Raw genomic sequence first — 22910 nt, forward strand, 5'->3', positions numbered from 1 at the left:
GAGGACAGAGATCAAAGAAGGAAGACAGAAAGATTCTATAATTCAGAAATTGCCATCAGCACAGTACCTTGCACGGTGAGGAAAACTGAAGCAGCTGAGGATCCACCTTCATTGGAAACCACACAATGATACTCTCCAGCATCGCTGAATTTCACACTCCTTAGCTCCAACGAGAGGTCAGCCAAGGTCCTAATTCTTGCTGGCTCTGTCAGTGTGACATCTCTGTCATTTCTCTGCCAGGTTAGATTGTAATCCACAGCACTGATGACAAGACATGTTAAAACTGCTCTCTCTCCAGGAGTGACTGTAACATTATTAGGCACTTGGATGACTGGAGGCGGCTCTGTATGAAATCAAACGATTCAAATCAAGACATCTAAAAGCCATTTTGCTCACTTACGGATGTGGTTTAAAAACTGAATGTGCTATGGCTATGCAAAGACACGCAAAGTAGTATAATGGACACTGGAGACTTAAAAGGGGGATGAGTAGGAGGGGGTGAGGCATGAAAAACTACCTTCTGGGTACAATATACACTATTCAGGTAATGGACACACTTAAAAGCCCAGACTTCACCACTACACAATATATGTACAATGGAATTCAACTTGTACCCCCTAAATCTATTGAAATAAAAAACTTGAAGGAGTATGCATTGAATATCTAGTAGGAAAGATGCAGTGCAACAGAACATATTGACTAATACATGTGTCTATGATCCCTCCAAAATGATTATCTAGTTAAAGGATGCTTAAGAAAGTAGTACCCATTTACATACCAAAGTAGACTCAAGTCCAAATATACAAATTATAGACATGAGAGTTGAAGAGGTATGGCAACTCATTTAAGATTGAGGAATGAGACAAATTTTTTATTCCAGTTTTGATGAAAGTAGCATTTATGGGGATTTTTAAATGAAAAAAATATATATTTAGTGTTTTAAAGAAAATAGCATACAAAGAATAGTTGACATGGGAATGACAGTATCAGCTTTAAGGGGAGTTAAAAGGAATACACAGGACAATAGTAGAGTAAGACAAATGTTCTCCTAGCAGGGACGGGGAACAGTTTGAGCTAAGAAGGTCAAGTGAAACAGTAGAGATAGACCTTTAATAAAATTGTACACATAGAGCCATGTACACGAAAGGCATTGAGTAAAGCATGCACATTTCAAATATGGTCAAAACCAATTACTAATTAAATATTTAACCAACATTTCTATAGAGAATCCTACATTGCTCTCGTTAGTTTCGAGAGTGCATCTAAATTCCCTCTCTCCAGCTCTCTCTGCCCAAATGCTTTAAAATGATCTCCTGTAGCAAGCCATTATAAATAACACAGCAATAAAACTGTGGTGATCTATGTTAGCTGGAAATCCAAGTGTCTGTTTTAGTTTAAATGTGAAAGAGCATCAGATATTCAAGATCATACTTTATCCCTGTGCTGTTTAAAACTATACATCAGTGCAGATGAATATCATAAACCTAGAATGAAGACTGGAAGCAAATATGCCAACACCATAGTGGTTATCTCTCAGTGACAGAAATGTGTACATTTTCCATATTTTCTGTTATATTTATCCTTGTTTTCTAAACTTTTTGTAAGTAGCATGTGCTATTTTAAGTTATAAAAGAAACATAATTTTTTTCTGTTATGTTTTTAAAATCTCTTATGAAAATAGCTGGTGAATCAGAGCAAAAAGTACATGACAAAGTTAGAAAGCTTTGTCTGGGGTCTGGCTGGGGTTGACAGATAAAAGACAGGATATTTTCGTAAATTTGAATTTCAAATACACATCAAATAATATTTTAGTATGTCTCATGCAATATTTGGTACACAGTTGTATGAAATTCAAATTTACTTGGGCAACCTTTGTTTTTGTTTTCTGAATCTGATAATCCCAGGCGACCTCATTCGCCCCCTACCTAGCTGTGTGAATTTAGATAAGCCCATTTCCTGACAGTTGTGTTTCCCTATCTGAAAAATGAGATGATTAAATTAACTAACTTGAAGGACTCTTTCTAGCTTTAAAGTCCTAAGCCAACATGCTGAAGGTTAGGCCCCCTTCCCCGTGCAGCCCACGTCCAACTACCGCTTCATGAGGGCACAAAGACCCGGCTCTCCTGCCTCAGTTCAGGGCTGTCTCAGCTCCAGAGCTCCCCGTAGGATCAGCTGAGGCCCTCGTTGCAAGTGTGGCACAGTTCATCTCCTTCCATTCCCCTCAGTCCCTTCCAGGTGCTTTCCCCTGGAGAACTCCCCAGTAACCCTCTTGCATCCAAACTTTGCCTCAGAGTCGATTTCCTCTTCAAATATAAATTCAAATAGGTAAAATACCAACTTTTTCATAACACACATGGACGGATGAGATTTGAAATATACCATGTAATCATAATGTAATTACATTATGATTACATTATGTAATACCACCACTGCATAAATGCCTCAAGATAATAAAAATAATACACACTTAAATAATTATACATATGTGAATAAATTTGGTGTGGGTAGGGGAGTAATGAGGGAGAATTACAGCAGTTTGTGAAGACGGCCAAGATTACACATTAACAGAAACAACCTGGTCCTGGGAGTGTAACAGGCAGCTATTCCTAAGTGAGAGAAAGCATGACTGAGGCTAGGATTAGGGTACCAGAGAAGGAACTTCAGCACTAAGGGAGGAAAGATGACAAGGAAGCACAGGTATTGGGACATTAAGTAAAGACCACCGGACTGAGACTGATGAGGCCAGGAATCTACTTCTTACTGCCTACCCATCTGATCATAAATGGATCACTTCCTTGTTCTGGGCTTCTGTTTCTTTAGCTATAAAATGAGGAAGTGGTATAAGATTATTTCCAAACCTTATTCTCTTCTAAAAGAATATCCTGTCATTATAATTTAAGACTTCCTGTCACTGACATGCCCTTGACAAGTTTTCTCTATTTATTATTTTACTTAAACCCAGAATTATAATACTATGTGTGTGTGCACGTGCGCACATATTTGGTGAAGGACATTGTGTTAATAACGAAATTCAGTTCAGAAAATTAACATAACTTTGCAACAGTAAACTACCAAATATCATTTGGAAAGAATGAGTTTTTCATGCTTCTACAGTTGTAGTCATTAGTTTCTATGTATTTATGTTCAATAAAAGAAAAGCACAATGCTTTCTACACCCATTTGGCATTTAAAACAATAACCAACAATTCAAATGAACCAAAACTCCTTAAACATGTCAACTAGAAGAAAGTGCTAAAAAAAACTCAAGATACGATGTTGGCAGAATTTTAGCTTTTCTATAACCGCTGCTCTTGGGTGTTCTTTCACTTTATAAAATAAAATAATGTCTATAATGACACAAGCGTATCACTATCCCTTAATGCCTTGTTTCCTAATATCCTTTACAAAATACAAGATCTAATTCTCTGGTGAATCTGTACCTGATTCCAGCGTGCTGATAAGCACTTACAGTAGGGTGGCCATGCCTAGGCTAACGTAAATCCAGCAGTGGGTGAAGGTTAAAGTCTGGTGTATTAGGAAACAACTAGCCCAGAAAGAAATGTCTGCTTTCAAGTCCAAAGGTGCATTTGCTTGTGACTTCTGTTGTTCTAGACATTGCCATAACATCAATGCTTCTGCTCCCTTATTTCATATTTCACTAAGTAGGAAACAATTCCGGAAAACCGGCTTGGGCACAGTGAATTTCCTAGTTGTTCCCTTGCTTGGCTGGCACGGATTGATACTAAAAGGGCATGTGTAGAACACACATCCAGAAGTCCGGGACACCATAGAGCCAAATTCATAAATAGTTCACAAGTTCCTACTGGCACTTCCCAGTTATTTATGCAAGAAGTCTGAATCAACTCACTCAAACCTCTTTCTCTATTGTCCTTCTCTTAATTAATATTGCTGGGAAAAAAATACTTAAGTGCTCAAGTGTTTGTTTTCCCAGAAGCTGAGGAATGTTGACACAATTCCAATGCTTTTCGTAATTACTGGAGATGAAAAATGAATAGTTAGTGATGTATGTCAACTTGCTAAATTGTTTTAGGAGACAAACTTTCTTTTTCTAACAATAACAGAATGCAAATAGTTTTACTGCAAGAAGAATATGCCTGTCTGACTTACATGCCTCTCTCTGCCTTAAAATTCAACTTGAACTTACTAGTAACAAACAACAAATCTTAGGTTTCTAAACAGTCCTATAATTATAAAGCTTCTTTTATCTTAAATTGCCTCAAGAAAATATACACCAATACTAAAAGTAAAATGCAGACATTGTTATAAATTCAGCAGCAAGTGATATTTAGGTCAGAATAGGTCACTGTTAAACATATAGCAACACTAGTCCACAAGACAGGGAGAAAATAATTTAGTCAAAACAATGTTTCCAATAAATTGTATATAAATGCTGAGTAAATGGTTTAATCCTGATCATTGATTATATATGGTAGTGCTCTTGTTCTCTAAGAATTCAGTGAGATTAGAGGAAAAATTATTTTTTCACTTCAATGTATTTTACCTTATAAAATAATATATACCTTGCCTCCCATCTATTCACAGGAAACATACTATCTGAATGTAAAATAATGGGAATTACTTATGCCCTTTGTAGTACCAATATTGTAGCCACTGAGGCCTTCTGTTCCTAAAATGTGATCACTTTCATTATTGTCTTCAATTTAGATGTCAGAATTGCTTCATGTGGGATTCTGGGATATGGGAGAGGGAAATTTCTAAGGGTCTTACATATATTACACATATCACTAAATCCTCACAGTTTCTCCATGAGATAGAAACTGTTATTGTTATTATCCCCATTGTATAGATAGAGAAACAAAGGCACTAAGTCCTCAAATAATTGGCCTAAGGAAGGTCACATAGCTGATAACGGGTGAAGCCAGGATATGAGTTCATAATTCAGTGGAGAGAGAGAGGATGATAAAATAATCATAAAGATAAATGTATACATACAAACCAGTTAGCAAACATCCCATTTTTGTAGCCACATTAATACCCAGGCAGCTGCAAAAGAATTAGTGACAATTACCTGATACGTCAAAAAATGTCTGTGCCTGTCCAGTCCCTGCACTGCTGACAGCGATGCACTCATAGGAGCCTTCATCAGACAAAGTGACCTTTTCAATATCCCAGTTCACAATGGCAGATTCTCTGGGGGTAAGAAAACAGAAACCTTTTAGTTACTATGAAGCCAAGACCAAGTTGAAAGCAATGATTCCACTATTTCTTTTGAAGAGTTCATTCAAAAGAACAACATAAAGAAAATAAATTGATAAAACTGCAGAGTTGTTTGTTTGCTTTTTTTTTTTTAATTGAAACAGAGTCTTGCTCTGTCACTGGGGCTAGAGTGCTGCGGTGTCAGCCTAGCTCAGAGCAACCTCAAACTCCTGATCTTAAGTGATCCTCCCACCTCGGCCTCCCAGAGTGCTAGAATTGCAGGTGTGAGCCACTGAGCCACCATGTCCGGCCTGCAGAGTTCTTTTTTACTTAAAATGACACACCATTTATATTTTAACTAGAAAGGTAAACTTTTCTATTTTGAGCAAAAGACCCAACAAAGACAATAAATTATTAATACGGAGATTGCAAATTTCTTTAGGGAAACATTTTCTGGCTATGTCAAAATATAAGATAATAGAGCTGACAAATAAACATTCATTAAATCCTCTCTCTTCCCCTATTTTTTCCAGTTTTATGGTCATGTCAGTGGGGATCTTGGCCAAGGCAGGTAATCTGTAAGTTTGAAGGCAGGAAATCTACTTTTTGATTCTAAAATAATAAAGTGTCCTTAACTTTCTTTTATACAAGCTCCACATGGGGCTATATACCATATCTGCTTCAACCTACATATACAATGAGAAAAGAAAATAATTGATCAGTTTCATAGTTACACTGTATCATTTAGGTTTAAAAAATCCCTCTGCTATATTATGTATTCATTCATTTAATGAATATTCTTTGTCCTCTAACACTGTTCAACTTATTTCTCATTTTCTGGAAATGTCTTAGTAATAGATATTTAACTCTTGTTTAAAAGAGTCCAATCATGTACAAAAATAGGCATTATCCTGTTTTAAAATATGGTTGAAATGTCATAAATATTTTTATCATTTTTTCTTGTACCATCTGTAGCTATTCATAATCTTTTAAAAATTCAAGATACAGATAAGGTGAAAAGCCCATTATGGTCAAGACATCTTCCACTTGAGTTCTGTCATCCAAAAACCATGAAGAATTGACTAAGCTCTTAATTTGTATTTAGCATTGACCCAGGTAGGGGTTTGTTGGAAAAAATTAAGGCATAAGTTCTTGTCATCAGGAAAGTGAGAAACTAAGCAAGGTCACTGTTCCATATATTGTAAAAGCTGAGAATATTCACTTCAGTTAAGGTTGTTTCCTTTCAATGCTGTATGCACTACATGCCAATAATTCTTATAATCACACTAAGGGGGGAAAAACAGGCTATCATTTGACTCTATACTGTACCAATCACTTCAGCTGTATCTTGAATGCTTAACAGCAGTACATTAAGCACGAGTTTGTAAATGTCATTTTCTAGGAGGCACTGGTAAATTCCAGACAGGTAGGAATTTGGAATACATACATCTTTGGTATTTTCTACAGTGCCTACTTCAGAGATGAGCATATATTAGGATTCATTAAAAACTCAGATTCATGGAAATTTTAGAACAGAAAGTGACAATTCTCCTAGTCTCAAATCCCTCTTTTTAAAAATGAGAAAGTTGAGATACAAAAGGGACAAATGATTTGTTCAAAGGCATGTAAGTAGTTTACTAGTCACTTAAAAAATGTTCTCTACAGGTACACTTTTTCCTCTCTTATTTATAAAATATTACATGAAAATAATTCTCTTTTTCATGTAGCCTTCTCAGTTGACATTAAGCACTATATGGCCACAATAAAAAAAAGTTTTACAATTGATCTCATGGAGACAGAGCAGAATGATGGTTACCAGAGGCTGGGAAGGGTAGCGGGGAGCAGGGCATAAAGCAAGGATGGTTAATGGGTACAAAAATATATTTATATAGTTAGATAGAATGAACAACATTTGATAGCACAACAAAGTGACTATAATCATCAAGTTAGGGTACACTTTAAAATAACTAAAAGAATGGAGTTAGAATTTTCCTAACCCAAAGAAATGTTAAATGCCTGAGGTGATGGATTTCATTAATTCACACTGTATGCCTGTATCAAAACATCACATGTACCCTGTAAAGATTTACAGCTATTATGTACCCATAGCAATTAAAAATAAAATTAAATTAAAAGATTTAAAGGGATGGACTTTGGAATAGGGAAAAGAACATGTCAAATAGGAATGTGCCCTGGTGCTAATAGGCAAACTGATTCTCTCTTACATCCCCTGGTGACCAAAGTGACGGACACAAACAAACATTAAGTCACATGTTTCATATTATTAGGAAATCTAGGGCAGAGACATGTGAGTGAATCAGGGTTAGAGTATCAGTCTATCATCACCCATGCCTGATTCTGTATCTAGACTCTCGTATCCAAAGAGCTTAATACACATCAGCAAAGCATGTCACTTCTCTGGGCCACAGAGCTGGGAAAATGAAAAAAAGAATTCTGTGGCTTACTTCCCAGGAACTGTGTGAAACTAATGAATTAATGTTCATAAAGAATCTTAAATGTCTTTGAAAAATATTACTATTTAAACATAAAGCAGAATTATTTGATTTCATCTGTCAGTTATGAAACTTCATTATTTGATTGATATCCTGGTCAGTTATGTTGCTGGTTGTTAAATATACAGCTAAGTAAATCATTAAGATATACTATGTAAGAAGCAGGAAATAATACAGTTCAATCTTTAAAGAATGGAAAATTTTCTAAAGTTATGATGAACATTCCTGCCATAAATTTTTGCTTAAAATGATCCCTCATAAAGAGATGGCAAAAGCAAAGACTGTCAAATATTTAACATCTTATGGAAGTTATGTTAATATTGAATTAACAGTGTAAAGGATTGGTAAAATAATTCCTAGAGTTTTTCCCAAAATGTAGTTTGTTTCATAGTAAGTTAAAGGCAACATTTTCCAAAACTTGTTTTCCTCTTGTCTTCAAGCTCTACTCAATTTTTATCATTAGATTACCTGTATTTGTTTTTAAAAGTCTTTTTAAAAGTCACCCAACTTCACAAAGACAAGTTGGTGCCCTCTAGCCCACTTCTGTTGATTGTCATATGCAGTGGCCACACAAGCTCTGGTCCACCTGTCTCCCCTCCTGCAGCACAAACTGCACCTCTCTGATCTTACCTATTACCCTTCCCCTCCTGGCTCACTGGGCTCCAGCCATACTGGCCTCCTTCCTGTCTTCCTTTCCCACATGCCCAGTCCACTCTGGCCTTCTTGCATTTGCACTTGCTCTTTCTGGTATGTAAATGCTCCTCCATGGGTATCTAGTTGACCATCTCTTTCACCCTCTTCAGGTTGCTCATATGCCCTTTACCTTGAATTTTAAAATCACAAATTGGCCAAAACCACATGCACCCTACCTACCAGTATTATTCATCCCAATTAACTTGCTCTACTTTTTGCCATAGCACTTGTCAGATTCACTTATCGTAATACTCTAAATCAGACTCAGAGACATGTTTGCCCTGAAGCCAACAAAGCTAAAGCTTCATGCCCTGTTATTTGTAAGGTTCCCTTCCAAGGTTTGGTAACTAATGTTGTATTCCGAATTCTGTACCCTTTGTCTTAACAAGAGACTCTCAAATGATACCAAATTCAGATTCTATAAAACCTGAGCCAATATTTGAAAGTATTCTAGCATTTATTATATTTCTCATCTGCTTTCTTTCTCCTTCCATTACAATATAAGCTCCACAAGGGCACAGATCTGTATCTATTTTGTTCACTGCTATATTTCGGGCTATAAGTAAATAAGTGAGAATTTCCAGTGAAAAAGTGCATTAAAATAGGTATCTATTTGTATTTACATGTTTACAACTAAAATTATTACTGATAGAAACATTTACATACTTAAAATACTGATCTACTCCAAGTGTAACTCCATCTCTGACAAAGCTCAAGGTAAAGGGCAAAAGACTCTCAACAGAGCAGAGAATTCGGCCTGGCTGCAGGTAGTATCCTGGGGTTTTCTTGGGCATTGTAACTTTGGGAGCATCTAGGAAAAAAAACACAGGCAAGAAGGTCACAATGATGTTGGGTATTTCTTGTTAATCCATTCAAAAGCTTCATACCTAAATTATCCCAGTAAACCCACTGTGTTCCAATTAATCCAAATCACTAAAAGTTAACTATTTATTTGTTCAAAGCTGATTCATTTCTGGGTATTTCCATAGATAACTTACTATGGTATTGATTGAAGACTTTGTTACTAAGACTTTGTTGATTTTAAGATACCATATTTTTTGTACTACCCAAGGTAAGAAAAAAGCTACCCAAATAAGTTATTAATACAATATATCACTAGTTGTAGAACATATTTTTATTTCAAAAATATAAGAATGCACATATCTTAGAATCAAATACATAGGGTAGTTTTTCCAAAAGGAATGTAAAAAATGGTTTTTAGGAATCCACTAGAATTTTGGCATTCAATTTAGGGGCTAAGCCAACTGTTAATTTTGAATATTTGATATGAGGAAATATTGAGGTTGGCTCTATTCTCACCATTCTACAACTATTAAACCATACCTATGAAGTTATTCCTAAATTTCCCAAATCACTCCTTTATATATAAATGATAAATTATTGTCCTTCAACCCAAAATCAATCCTTCTATATCTTTGTCATGGTTTAAGCTACAATTCTAAAGTTTGTGTCAGAGTTCAGTCATCAGCCTTGAGAAATAGTTCAAATATAGACTAATTGAAATGCCACCTGATGCCTCCAAATAATCTCTGATCTGTGATCTCATCTCTACATAACTTCAAATATATAAGTAACTAGTTTACCTATTAACTATTAATAACTAACCAAATAAATACAGTGATCACCAGTTTAAAATAAACTGTCCATGGAGTAAACTATATATGGACAACTATATATACACATTTATCTGCTTCAGATAATTTAATCAAACATATGTGTCAGGCTTTTTTAAGAGGAGAAAGGGTACCAGAATTTCCCAGTTCCAGTTCTTACATTGATTAAAGTAATCAAAATTCTCCAATCTACCATCAGTGAGACTTCACATGAAACTTTGGATGTGCTAAGAAATGGTTAAGAAAAACTGTTACGTAAGTGCAAATGCCCATTAATTTGGTGACACAGTAACAATGTGATGATATTATTTTTGATTTTATAGTCCCTTATGTCCCTATGGAACCACATCACCCCCTTAAACTATCAATATTCCAGTGGTGAATAAAATGATGTCTCACCTGGGACAATACTAGAAAAGGAAACACTTGATACTCTCTGGAAGAGGTAATCATCTTTATCATAGCCTGTTACTTTGAGAAAGAAAGCTTCATTTGGTGGTATAAAGTCAGAAATATTCCATATGCCATAAGGTTTTCGATCTGGGTAATACTTAACAGGAATGGTCTTAAGAGAACTTCCTGAGATACTCAGAAGTTCAAGACGATCTACTCTAGCTGGAATGGAAATTCCAGAAGTATTCAGCAGCACATAGGTAGGTATTCCTATGAGAGAAAGATTTTGTTATCATTTACAAGTAACATGCAGTTGAGGTTATATATCACATAAGTATTTCATTATAACAACATATGAGTCCCATAAGGATGAGTACTATAGACTGTCCTACAAATTGTGGACCAGTTGTAGAATTGTTTCTACATAAAAGATAGTTTGTGCATGACCAGAGAAACTTAGGAAATCCTAGGTAATTATTTTTATAGTATTTCAACTGTGTTTATATGTAAAAACTTAGAATTGTGAATATTTTGTTATATGATGTTTTATGACATGAATAATTTTAAAGATTCACTATTTTGTATCACTCTAGAAACTGCAGCAATAAAAATAAATGAACAATAACCAGACAAAAAGTTTTTAAGAGTTACAGTGTGATTAAGCTTTCTTTTTAGCTATAAAACTGTAAATCTTAATGAATGAATAAAATGAGAGAAAGAACAAGTTTAAAAATCAACAACAATTTTATCTTGGAATATACAAGGATACATGGTGTGTTTAACTTTTCAGCTATATACACAAATTTCACCTTGACAAGGCAATTTATCAATTTTAGTAAGAAAAAAGTCTCAATATCTAGGGTAGTTCTCAAAATTTAGTTAAGTGTAAGAATCAATTGAGGTGTTCACTAAAGTACACATTCCTGGGCTCTAGCTTCTGTGGTTCTAATTCAGGAGGTATGGAGTGGGGCCCAATAATCTAATTTTTTTTTCTAGGCAGGGTCTCGCTCTGTCGCCAGGCTGGAGTATAGTGTACAATCTATAGCTCACTTCAGCCTCAAACTCCTGGGCTCAAGGGATCCTCCCTTCTCAGCCACCTGAGTAGCTAGGACTATGGGACTCCAGCCATAACCAGCTAATGTTTTTGTAGAGACAAGGTCTCACTATGTTGCCTGAGTTGGTCTTGAACTCTTGGCCTCAAGCATCCCCTCCTGCCTCAGCCCCTCAAAGTGCTGGGATTACAGGAGTGAGTCTCCACACCTAGCCAGGAATCTTAATTTTGAATAAGCACCTTGAGTGACTTTGATATTACTGGTCTTGGGACTACACTTTGAGAAACAGTGACTAGGCCAAGAAAGCAATCACATTTAAAGTAAAGATGCTATGATTCTCAATTTTATTGAACACTACAAAATTATGAAATAATAGTCAGAGAAATATTCTGTACTTGGATATCTATTATGCCAATGTAAGTAATATGCACATACAAACCTTGCACTGGTCTGCTGACTGTTTTTCTGAAGTCCAGGGTGGGGTTTCGGGAAAAGCCAGCTCGGAAATCGATAGTACTGAGGCCAGTGATGCGCACAGAGTGCCTTCCATTGCTAGAGGTCTGAAAATGTTTAATGACAAACCCAGTCAGCAGCTATCCAGGATGCTGGTCACGCTAAATCATAACCAGTATGGTAAACTGCAGAATGCTTAATTAGAACTGATATCCAATAATTGAGGCTCTGATCTGGATGTTCTAACCTTAACCATGATTCCACATTTTAAATGTAAGTTTTGTAGTATATGTCCCATGAGGACTAATATACAATTCAGTACTATATTTCATGCCTAATGGTAAAATACATAAGTGTTTTGTCACTAGTGAATGACCTGTAAGTAAATCTGTAAAAGTTCCACAAGGGCATGGATCTTTGTTTTGTTCACTGTTGTGACATGGTAAATGTTCAGCAAGTATCAATGAAAGGAATGAATGAAGACTAAATCTTCTACCATCAATAACATCCAGGTTCAATTTTGGAAAATATTTCCTTTTTCTTTGCCTCTAGGACATTACAGCCAGGATAAACAAACGAGTTGACCACTTTCCAGGTTTCAGCCAACTGGCATCCTCAGCTCAGCAGCGTTCTAGCAAAGGTAACTCAGTGTTCTCTAATGTACACACATGAGAGGTAACATTCATAGGGTGTCAGAAAGGTGGGAGGTAGGAGGAAGGGATGGGTAAATTCACACCTAATGGGTGTGGTGTGCACCATCTGAGGGATGGACACTCTTGAAGCTCTGACTTGGGTGGGACAAAAGCAATACATGTAACCTAAACATTTGTACCCCTGTAATACTCTGAAATAAAAAAAAAAACTTAAAAAGAAATAAAAAAAAAAACAAAGATAACTCAGTGTTTGTTAAAAAAGCAGACTCTTGAGCTCCAGCCCAGATTTACTGAATCAGAATCTCTGATCATCGGAGAACAGGAATATGCATTTCAAAACCACCAAAGACTTAGGAACAAGAGTTCAATATTATTTTATTACCTTGATCACCAAGAGTCTGTCTCAAAATAAGATTACTGCAATAATACTAACATTTAAGTAGAAGTAAGAGACGGGAGAGAAAAAAAATTATATACACTAGGATGAATCTCAGCTACTCTCAACACCGAGAAGGCACATATTGAGGTATCATAGCAATGACAGAATGCCCTAGAAATATATACACACACACACACACACACACACACACACACACATAAAAATCTAGTGAACAGCCACATAAAGTTACACCATGGTTAAAAATGGGCCACCTCCAGAGCTCTTCAAACACAGTATTCCCTGTGGTTCCTTGTTATTTGGCAATGTGGAAAGGAATAATGAAAAGCTACATCCCTGTTACTACCAACTTTCTTCCTCATTGAGCAGAATCTGCAAGAACTCAAAAGGTAAGGAAAATGAACGGGAGGGAAAAGGAAAAAACATGTGATCCCAGAAACAGTATTGCTATATTCTTAGCATAAGTGATGCTGCTATTAATAGTTACTGTGATTCTTATTTGCATAAGGGTTACACAAGATTGTATATGCAAGTTTAGGGATCTCAGTACTACCACATATTCCATTATTTCTAAAGGAAAATGTGTTATAAATTCCATGTGATATCTTGACATTGACAGGGGGAAATTAAAAGAAAAAAAATAAAAAATAAAAAATAAATTCCATGTGATAGATTAAAAAGGAAACTATAGATCATGACCCAATTTTAAATCAGGGATTTCCTATAGAGTTATATAAAACCTTGCTGAGTCTCATATCAACTTCTTTAGATAATGCAGAGCTTTACCGAAGATACTATCCCTACTAATTTCATGTAAGTCAATCAAAATGCTCAATATTATGATGAGTTGATTTAGATTTATTCACTGACACTATGTATTACTGTTAGTGGCCTTGCTGCTCAGAAAGTCCCTTGTGATAAAAAAGCTGCTGAGGTTGCAAGGGCAAATATGACACATAATTTGCCAAATGACTGCTACCAAGTACTAATCATCTTGCCAAGTTCTGCGCATAAATCAACTGACAAAGGTTCTTTAAAAAAAAAAAAAAAAAGTAGTGCTTATTTAATAACATTTGAGTGAAACTGTTAGAAATTATGCAAGTGTTTAAATATATGTTATATTCTATTGCTAAATAATATTTTAAAAATAAAGCCGATTTGATGAATAGGGAGCCCCTTATAAATTATATAAAATTATTATGAAATAAATTAACTTTGACCCTTAAAATACCACATTCATTAGCAAAATATGTGGAAGTAAGAATGTAGTCTTACTATTCTCTGAGCAATGCTAAATATGAAGTGTAATAAGTTAAATAACAAAATATCTTAGTTTCATGTTTCTATATTATACTGTAAACAGTAGGGATATCTGCATAAAAGAGTTTGCAATTAAAAGGTATTTCCAAGTGAGTCTGTTTTTATTCACCTTTGAGTTAACCAAGGTAATGTGAACAAAGAACATCCCAAATAAACCAAAATTATAGTTTAAATATGTAATAAAAAGAAAAAATTTAAGCTAATTTAGTTTAAAATTACCTCTGATATTAATTCATGCATTTATTAATCTTTAGTCATTCTCTTAAAGATTACAATACTTGAACAGTATTTTAGGAACACTAAACATCTCATTAAATTTCTTCATGAGAGAGTGCCAATAGTTTGATATCTATTAAAGTAAACTATTGCTTTAGTCTGTTCCTTATTTGAGCTCTCTTTTTAAAATATTAGACTATGAGGAACAAAAAGATTCTATGTATAATAATGGTAAAACCAACAAGTAAATGGAAGAAAGAGGAGAAAGAAATATCAACACCTACAAAATGCACACTATGTATTAGGCTTAATCTTTTACACAAATTATCACTTTTAATCCTCATGGCAGTCCCTATGAGAGAGTACTATTATCATCTTCATTTCACAGTTCAGAGAGGTTAAGTAATTTGCTCAGAGTAACAAATGAAGCAGGTGGCAGAGCTGGGCTGGGAACTCAGTAAGGGTCCAGAAACCAAACTCTACAACTACCCCATGAATTTCTCATGATGATTTCAATAAATTCAACTATGTTGATTTGAGGGTAAAAGTTGAAATACGTTGAACTGCTATGTACAATAAGAGAGTAATATGGAACCCCTTAGACTATACAGCGGAAAGAAGCAGAGAAATGTAATGGGGAGGTAAAAAGTGGGGGGACACAAGCTGCTTCAAGACACAACCCCCATATCTATAGGTAAATCTACTAAACTCACAAAATGCTTGTTGTTGATGGATTTCCTGTGCAGTTTTGAAGGGTCTGAGTTTTGCCCTGCATCAAAGTCCAAAGGTTAGAATCAACACAGAAATAACCAGGAGGCAAGAAAGCCATAACAAAGTAAGCATTCAGGAAACTGCAGAAATGTTGGGAGAAGGCTTTGAATTCTCAAAAGTTGTGAACCTGTTAGAGTTGGAGGAGAACCGAATGATGGGAAAGTCTTGGAGGGGCAAAAACAATTCAGCTAGTTCTGCAACTGAGTCAAGCAGGGAGGCAGCCCAGCCACATTTCTTACCCTTCCTTTCCCTTCCAAATGATTTTAGTTATCTTAACATCATTTTCTATACATGTAATGAAATTAATGAGCCCAAAATTATCGTCCTAATATTTTTCTACTTGGTCTTTTATATCACGTAGATTCAACATGTGACTTACATTAAAATCAGAATGTGACTCCCAAAAGCATCTCTCCACCACAGAATATCTTAAAGTATCACTCTTGCATAGAGCTAACAAACCTCATGGCTTCTGCAGTTAAGAGGGAAATCTGGGAGCAGCATACTGGCTCAGAGCACATAACCGGAAAATTTCTAGACACTAGACACTGGACAGGGTTTATATGTGCTAGAAATTCTGAAAGTTGTGTTTCAAATAGTCAATTTAATTATACAATTTTTAAAAGTTCATCAGGAGCTGCATTACCACTCTGAGTAAGGAGTATCATCTTCACCAAGTTGTGAAAGGATCTGAGTCAGGAAGACACTGGCTGCTGCAGTGTGACAGAGGTGAGGCAGTGAGTGTTTGGCAAAGATGCAGTTACACTGGATTTATACTGGCATCCTCAGATTGCAAATAAGTAGCCTTGACCTACAAGGTTGTAAAAAAAAAAAAAAAAAATAGGAGGAGCGGAGTGGCCCAGAGTCTAAGTTTCTGAATTGGAGTAAGACTACCAGGAGTGAAGAAGCGGACCGGGCTGAAATACCACAGAACAAGCACCATGGAGAGCTCCGGTGGAAAATTATTAATAGTTGCTCCTTTGAGATCTCAGCTCAGATCTTTCTGGTCAGCTCTGTTGCAGATGGATCTACTTCTTAGTTTAAAAGTGAAGGCCGATTACATACCTGCCTATATTGAAAGTCCCTTCAGGGCAGTAACTATGTCATATTCATCACCTGCAGAAAGTTACTCAACAGGCATTTAGTAAGGATGGATTTAATAAATGATATCACAGCTATCCAGCTGCCTGGTGTTGATGCTTTTCCTTAGATTCTCCTAAGACCAGCTAATGTCAGATCCATCAAGAATTCATTGAATTTTTCTACATGTACTATGCTAAGTATGTTAACATGTTAGCTAAAATAATCCTATTACATCCAAAGATAATTTTATAGCACCCTAAAGTAAAAGAAGCTCAAAAAACTGATTACTTACCTTGGTTTAGAAAGCAAGTTAAATGTCAATTATTCCAAGTTCAATGCTCTTCCTATAGTACCTCAGTCTATGCATACTATTTTAGGATAACATATCTCTGGGTGTATTTGGACCCTATGGCATAGAAAACAAAAACATTCTCCAACTATTTGTTTGCCATCCTACATTTCTAAGTATCCTTTCAGTTAGGAGGGGTCAGGTCAGTGGGGTGTTGTTGATAAACTCCCCTCAAAAATGAAAGAACTAATTTTTGGCATTTTTCAATTTCCTTGGTGTAAATATTCCCATTATGGCTGATTTGTAGCTTGCAATGTGATGTCACTGAACACAGAGTTAGGAAGAGAATCGTATAATTCTCTCTCCATGAGCCATTACGAGCCAGCCCCCGCATATCATTAGGCCATGATAATAGTTCTGGTCAATGAGTTATAAAGGGAGGGAAGTGTGGCACTTCCGGGATGAGAAAGAAGTAACACAAATCCCTTCTTTTTATTTATTCAATGCACATTCTTCAGGTTGTTCTCCCACTAAAGTGACAGGAGGCTGCATGTTCTAAATTATGGTGGAGACTCCATTAGCTTGGCTGCCTCAGGGACTGAGAAAAGCAGAACATCCTGTCAAACCCCATGGAACATGGAGTATTAGTGAGGAATTAACCTTCTTATAGTAAGCCAGTGAGAATTCCTCGAGGTATTAAATGTGAAACCTGACCCATTATAAATTGAATTAAAATTTGATTGATAGAGTTGGTTTTTATTTCTCTCTCACAAGAGTTGTTTTATAAAATAGCAAATATGTCCAATGTAAAAAAGATAACAAAAAAATCTCATGTATCTGCATTAAAAGAAAGTATAAATACAATGTACAATTTACATATAGTTAAAAGAATAACTAATTTAATTAACCTATCCATGTGCCAGAAACTAAGCAACTTTACTAACATTCCATTTAATCATGACAATGTTAAGTAGCCATTATTTTCCCCCATTTTCCTCAAATTTAGGGAGGTTAAGTAATTTCTCCAAGGTTAAATAGGTATTAAATCATGAATCTTGAATTCAAATAGATACCCAGCTCTTTTCAAAGTATTTCCTCTTAAACGGTATACCATTCTTTACAAATTAAAGAATATGATGGTCTCAATCAAATGTTAAGAACCTACTGTGAGCTAGGCATTGTACCAGATATAAAGACATAATAATGCCAGCTAGATTTAGATATCAATGTATTGGGCATTGCGCATTTGGAGAAATGTGATGATAAGAACAGAAATGTATCCAAAGCATAAAATAAATTCTATTTACATATATGTTCACACACATATACATATATACATTTATATACACCCAAGCATATCTGTGACCTAACTGCACAAATATCTTTTTTATAAAGGAAGCATTTCATTTGGTTGATAGTTTGATATTGGCAGGCCAGTAAACTGGAAAATTTTCCAGGAAAAATCCACCATGTAACATTTCATTGACCCAAAACATTAAATTAATGCCACACCTAATCTATTTAAATAACACACCTGGTATAGTCTACAGGCTCTTTCAAAAGAGTCACCAGGTGAGAATAACAGGAGGCCAGTATAATAATCTTCTTGTGTGGTCTTTTGTAAACTTGAGGTTGGTTTAATTATGATTCCTAAACAAGCTTATGCCACTTGAGTATGATTTCTCAAATATCCTTACTTGTAGAAAATTCATTAGTAGGCTCTGGCAACTAACATAACTATCCAAGACCAAAATATTTCTACTAGTCTCAGAATCTCAGGATAATCATGTGGTTGGGTACATTCCCTTCTCTACTTGGGAAATTATCCAAAGACAGTTTATCTAAATTTGCTTAATGGAAACATACCCCAGGGGATGTGTTAAATTATATGATCACATTGATAATCCTAGACTAATGGAAACATTTTGTATCACCTAAACCCATTGGGTGCTAACAATTATTTAATGACTTTATAGGGAGTTTCCCTTAAGAAGCAGAGGACAAAATTTGGCCCAAGAGTTTCTGTGGTTATATTCAAATACTCTATACATAGATATAGCTGCTTAAATGGAAAATTCATATTGCTTCTCAAAAATAAGATCCAGTGTTTTTAGCTTCTACACAAATGGAAATTTAGAAGCATAAAACAATCTTCTCTTCTGTTTTTAATAAAACCTTATGTTCTTTTCAGTTCATTCTTTTCAACATGCTTTACCTGGATCAGAGGCAAACTAAAACATTTGAATCATTTATATGAATTATGCAAATGAGTTGACTCGTTGTCTCTGTTTAGTGAAAGCGCCCTAATATGTCACAGTAAAGTACTTACAAGGGAAACCACAAGAGAAAAAAAACTGCCACTCTCTTAGCATTTTAAATCATGAACTCATTAGTATTCTGTGCCAGTATATCCACTATAGGCTAACTAAACCAATTCTTCTGCCTGCTTCCCTAGATATCTATACTAGAATAAATATATTAATTTTATATTCATAAATATTTCTATAGCTCTTTCTCATGCACTGTGGCATATACAAGTGACAAAATCTGGTCTATAGTTAAATACAGAGAGAAAATCTGTACAAAAATAAAAATGATATAAGGGAGAAATTAATCCAAAGGGGAGATGCAGAAAAATCTAGTAGAAAGTCAGAGGGAAAACACAGCATTTTAGAGGGAAAAAAAATCTGACAAGGCTTGATGAAAGTCTGCCATTTGAACTGAACCTTGGGGGACAGTTATAAGTCAGACTTAAAGGAAGGACATTCTAGAGAGAAAGAACAGCTTGAAAGAATGTGGTAAGAGAACGTGGTTGCGGGAAGGAGGGTGTACAAAATTGTATTTGACTAGAGTGTAAAGGCAAGTGACGGAAGATAACTAGAAAGATTGGCTAAGGCTCAACTGGGTGGTCCTTGAATACCATGGTAAGGACAAGTAATAGACAGACTGTTCTGCACACTTCGGAAAAAAACTGTTATGTGAAAAATCCAAAAAGCCATTCTTAATTCCACTGATAAAGCAGACCTTTTCCAGACAGCAGAGGGCAGGGGAGCTAGCACCAGGGACATACTATCTAATCTTAGACATTTCTTGAGAAAGCGCAAATGTGAAACGTTTATCATTCATGAGCCATCCAAAAGGGAGATCCAAAGTCAACAGCAATATTTATGTCAGCAGATTCAGTGCAATTTCCTTTGCACCAACATGATACATTCTTTTGGTATTTCACATAGGAGCAAAAGAAGTTTATTATTTTTAAGTTGCATTGTAACGCTTATCTTTTGTTTAGTTGTTGTTACCACCAATCCTACACTAAAAATGGTGTAAATCAGAACTGGAGAGGCTCTTTTGGTGAGGACTAGATATAAATTTAAGATAATAGGATAATAGATACTGTGTCTTTTTATTATTCCCTTAATTATAGGAGACTGAGCTTAGAGACTTGTCTAAACAGAGTTCTCATCACCTCATCACCCTATCTTTGCTCTCCTTTCTCACAAACTAATCTTTGGCACTTCTCTGTTCTAATTATTAATTAAAATGTCCTTAGTGTCCATTAAGTAAGTAGCACAGAACATGGCCAAGAGCAGAAACTCAGCAAATGTTTATTGAATGGGTGACTTAATGAATAGATGTGTTTGGCACAAGGTAAAACAACAGTCAAGCAATACCCCTCCTCTAGGCAAGAGGCTTACTAGAGGAAATACCACTGGTAACAATTCAAATCACCTGAAAATAGGTTCAAACACTTCACAATAAATTGCCAATAACATGGAAGAATGGCATCATTTGCCCATATTTCACAGTTGATAATGGATTACTTAATGTCACTATTCAGAAAAAAAAATCACCTCAGTGGACTTGCTAGCTCAGGACACTGCTGGCTTAGGCCATGCTTAAATTAAAGTATTTAGGAGATGAAGAGACTCAACATTTAATATGTTCCTTCCTGCTGTGGTCACAGAAAGTCAGACTCAACACTAGTAATATATTGGGAAGGTCAGTAAAAATAACTGTAACATCAATTTGGTCACATTTATTTAAAATATAAATATTATGGCAGCAAAACACTTCATCATTGCCAATCTAATGCACTCAGTAAATACTGAGCAGCTACTATATGCAAGGAACTGGGTGAATAAAACAGGCAGGTAAAACCATTTCTGGTCCATTCATTAAGAAATTACTATATTTTCTTTCACATTGCCTTTTCACCCATGTCCTTGTATTATCCACCTTGAAAAAAATCCATGCTACAGTTTCTATTTTCCCTACAGGGCTTCGAGCTCTGAGAATAAAGAACTGATATCCTAGGATTTGAATGGAATTACAATGTAAATGTTCATTCTTTAAACTGGGAAAGTTATTGTAGATATTCTAAAAAAAAAAAAAAATACAGCTGACATGAAAAATGGCTCCTCAAATTTTCCAGATTTCTATAGTATGTCACCTCCACAGTCATTCACAACAGCTCATAATTCAGATTATGATCCCATTAATCTCATTTTATGTAAGAAAGCTGAGACAATGAAAGAGTAAATAATGCATGGGGCATCTTCATCTGAGTTCTCCCAAGAAAACTCTAGAGCAAGCTGTTTATTTGAGAGATGCAACGGCAGCTAACAGGACAAAGGGAAATGATACAGGAAAGGGACTAGGCCAATAAAGGGTATGGTTTTAAGCCTGCTCCCACAGTGGACGTCTGGAGCTTGTTTCTTCAGGGGCTAAAAGCTGCTCCTAAGGGATATTAATTCCTTAGCGGAATAGCCTTCTCCTGTTCTAGAAAAAAACTCTCAGACAGAGAAATGCAGATACTGGATTTGGAAGTAGGCCAGAGCACACTAAAAGTCTGAGAAATATTGGCAAGTCACTCAGAGCATCTGCTACATGCACAATTTGCAGGAGAACTAGATCTCTAATATACAGTATCCTAAATTTCAAGTGTATATTTTTTCCTCCATCCTGCCAAAATACGATGCTTTCTTAGAGTAAATATAAACCATTTAAGATAAGTCTTGGATACAGACACCATTTGGTGTTAAAGAAAACAGTGACTATAGATCCACCCAGTAACAACAGCCATCGGTACTTGAATACTTGCTTTGTAGCAGAAACCATGCTAAGTATTTCATGTGTATCATCTTAATTCTCAGCCCAATTCTATGAAATAAAAGATTGTTAGCGGCATTGCACATTACAGAGGAGGAATGCCAGGCACAGAGAAGTTCGGTTCCCAAGGTAGTACAGCTGTTAAGAGGTGGCATTGAGATTCAAACCCAGGGAGTCCACACCAGAACCCATGGCCCACACCATTATTTTCTATTGGCTCCATCTCTGGTTATATTGGAAACAGAAGAGGATAATAAAATCGATTTACAGATTTGATGATAGGAAAACTATCCTAGAATTTTAAGTTTATCATGTGGCATCGATGATGCTCATGGTATCAAAACTTAACACTTCCAAATTCATGTGATCGCGAGACACCTCCTACAAATGCACTAATGCATACTGTTTTTTATTAAAAGTGCTCTCCACGTTTGTTAACGTATATATCAATAAACTATTGTATATATTTCATAAAACATGCCAACATCGAAACAAAATAATAAACAGACTTTGTGAAATAACAGTACCTTCACTGTCCACATCCCAGCCTCTGGCTCTTTTACATTCACCACTTTGGCAGAGTTGTGGATATTTAATAGCTCATTCAGGCCAAATCCCTTTTTTATCAGCTTCCCTGAAAGACAGACATAAAGGTAACAAGCATAATTCTTCTCTTAGCTATGTATACTAACTAATTTAACACTATGTAAAACTAAGAGCATGATCAGATTTCAAGTAACACAGACACATTTTTTACTAAAGCATGCTGCAAATTAACCCAAAGAGCCTTTATTCTCTATTCTGGGGCTAAAATGAAGGGCATCCCATTTTCAGTGTCTATTACCTAGTGGACATTTGTGCCCCAACTCAAAATATTATGCATATCTAAAATATACTTAAATTTAGGATTTCTAGGCATTGGAAACTGAAGTAACAGATTCCCATTTGTTATGCTGATTTGGATGTAAAATGAGAATAACAATTGGCAGACTGTCATCGTATTTCAGGAAGCCAGCCTAGATAACAATTACTATGACTACCAAGAAGTTACATGCAGTCACTAGAGACATTTAGATTGAATAATGGCAAGCACAGCAATCCATAATAAATGCCTTTTTGGAGATCGCTCAAGGTATTACTAACATGAAAGCCCTGG

At 35.6% G+C, this 22910-nt stretch overlaps 1 protein-coding gene across 1 annotated transcript in view; it reads right to left on the reverse strand.

Moving 5' to 3' along the window:
- HMCN1 (hemicentin 1) overlaps window positions 1-22910 on the reverse strand; it is a 414078-nt gene that overhangs the window by 237453 nt on the left and 153715 nt on the right. The window contains exons 6-11 of the mRNA XM_069459659.1: window positions 22282-22388; window positions 11903-12023; window positions 10418-10681; window positions 9051-9195; window positions 5051-5172; window positions 68-343 (exon numbers count right to left, since the gene is read on the reverse strand). Coding sequence (XP_069315760.1) covers window positions 68-343; window positions 5051-5172; window positions 9051-9195; window positions 10418-10681; window positions 11903-12023; window positions 22282-22388 — 1035 coding nt within the window. The remainder of the gene's footprint in view (window positions 1-67; window positions 344-5050; window positions 5173-9050; window positions 9196-10417; window positions 10682-11902; window positions 12024-22281; window positions 22389-22910) is intronic.

This window comes from Eulemur rufifrons, chromosome 27 (assembly GCF_041146395.1).
Source record: "Eulemur rufifrons isolate Redbay chromosome 27, OSU_ERuf_1, whole genome shotgun sequence".
NCBI classification, from domain to species: domain Eukaryota; kingdom Metazoa; phylum Chordata; class Mammalia; order Primates; family Lemuridae; genus Eulemur; species Eulemur rufifrons.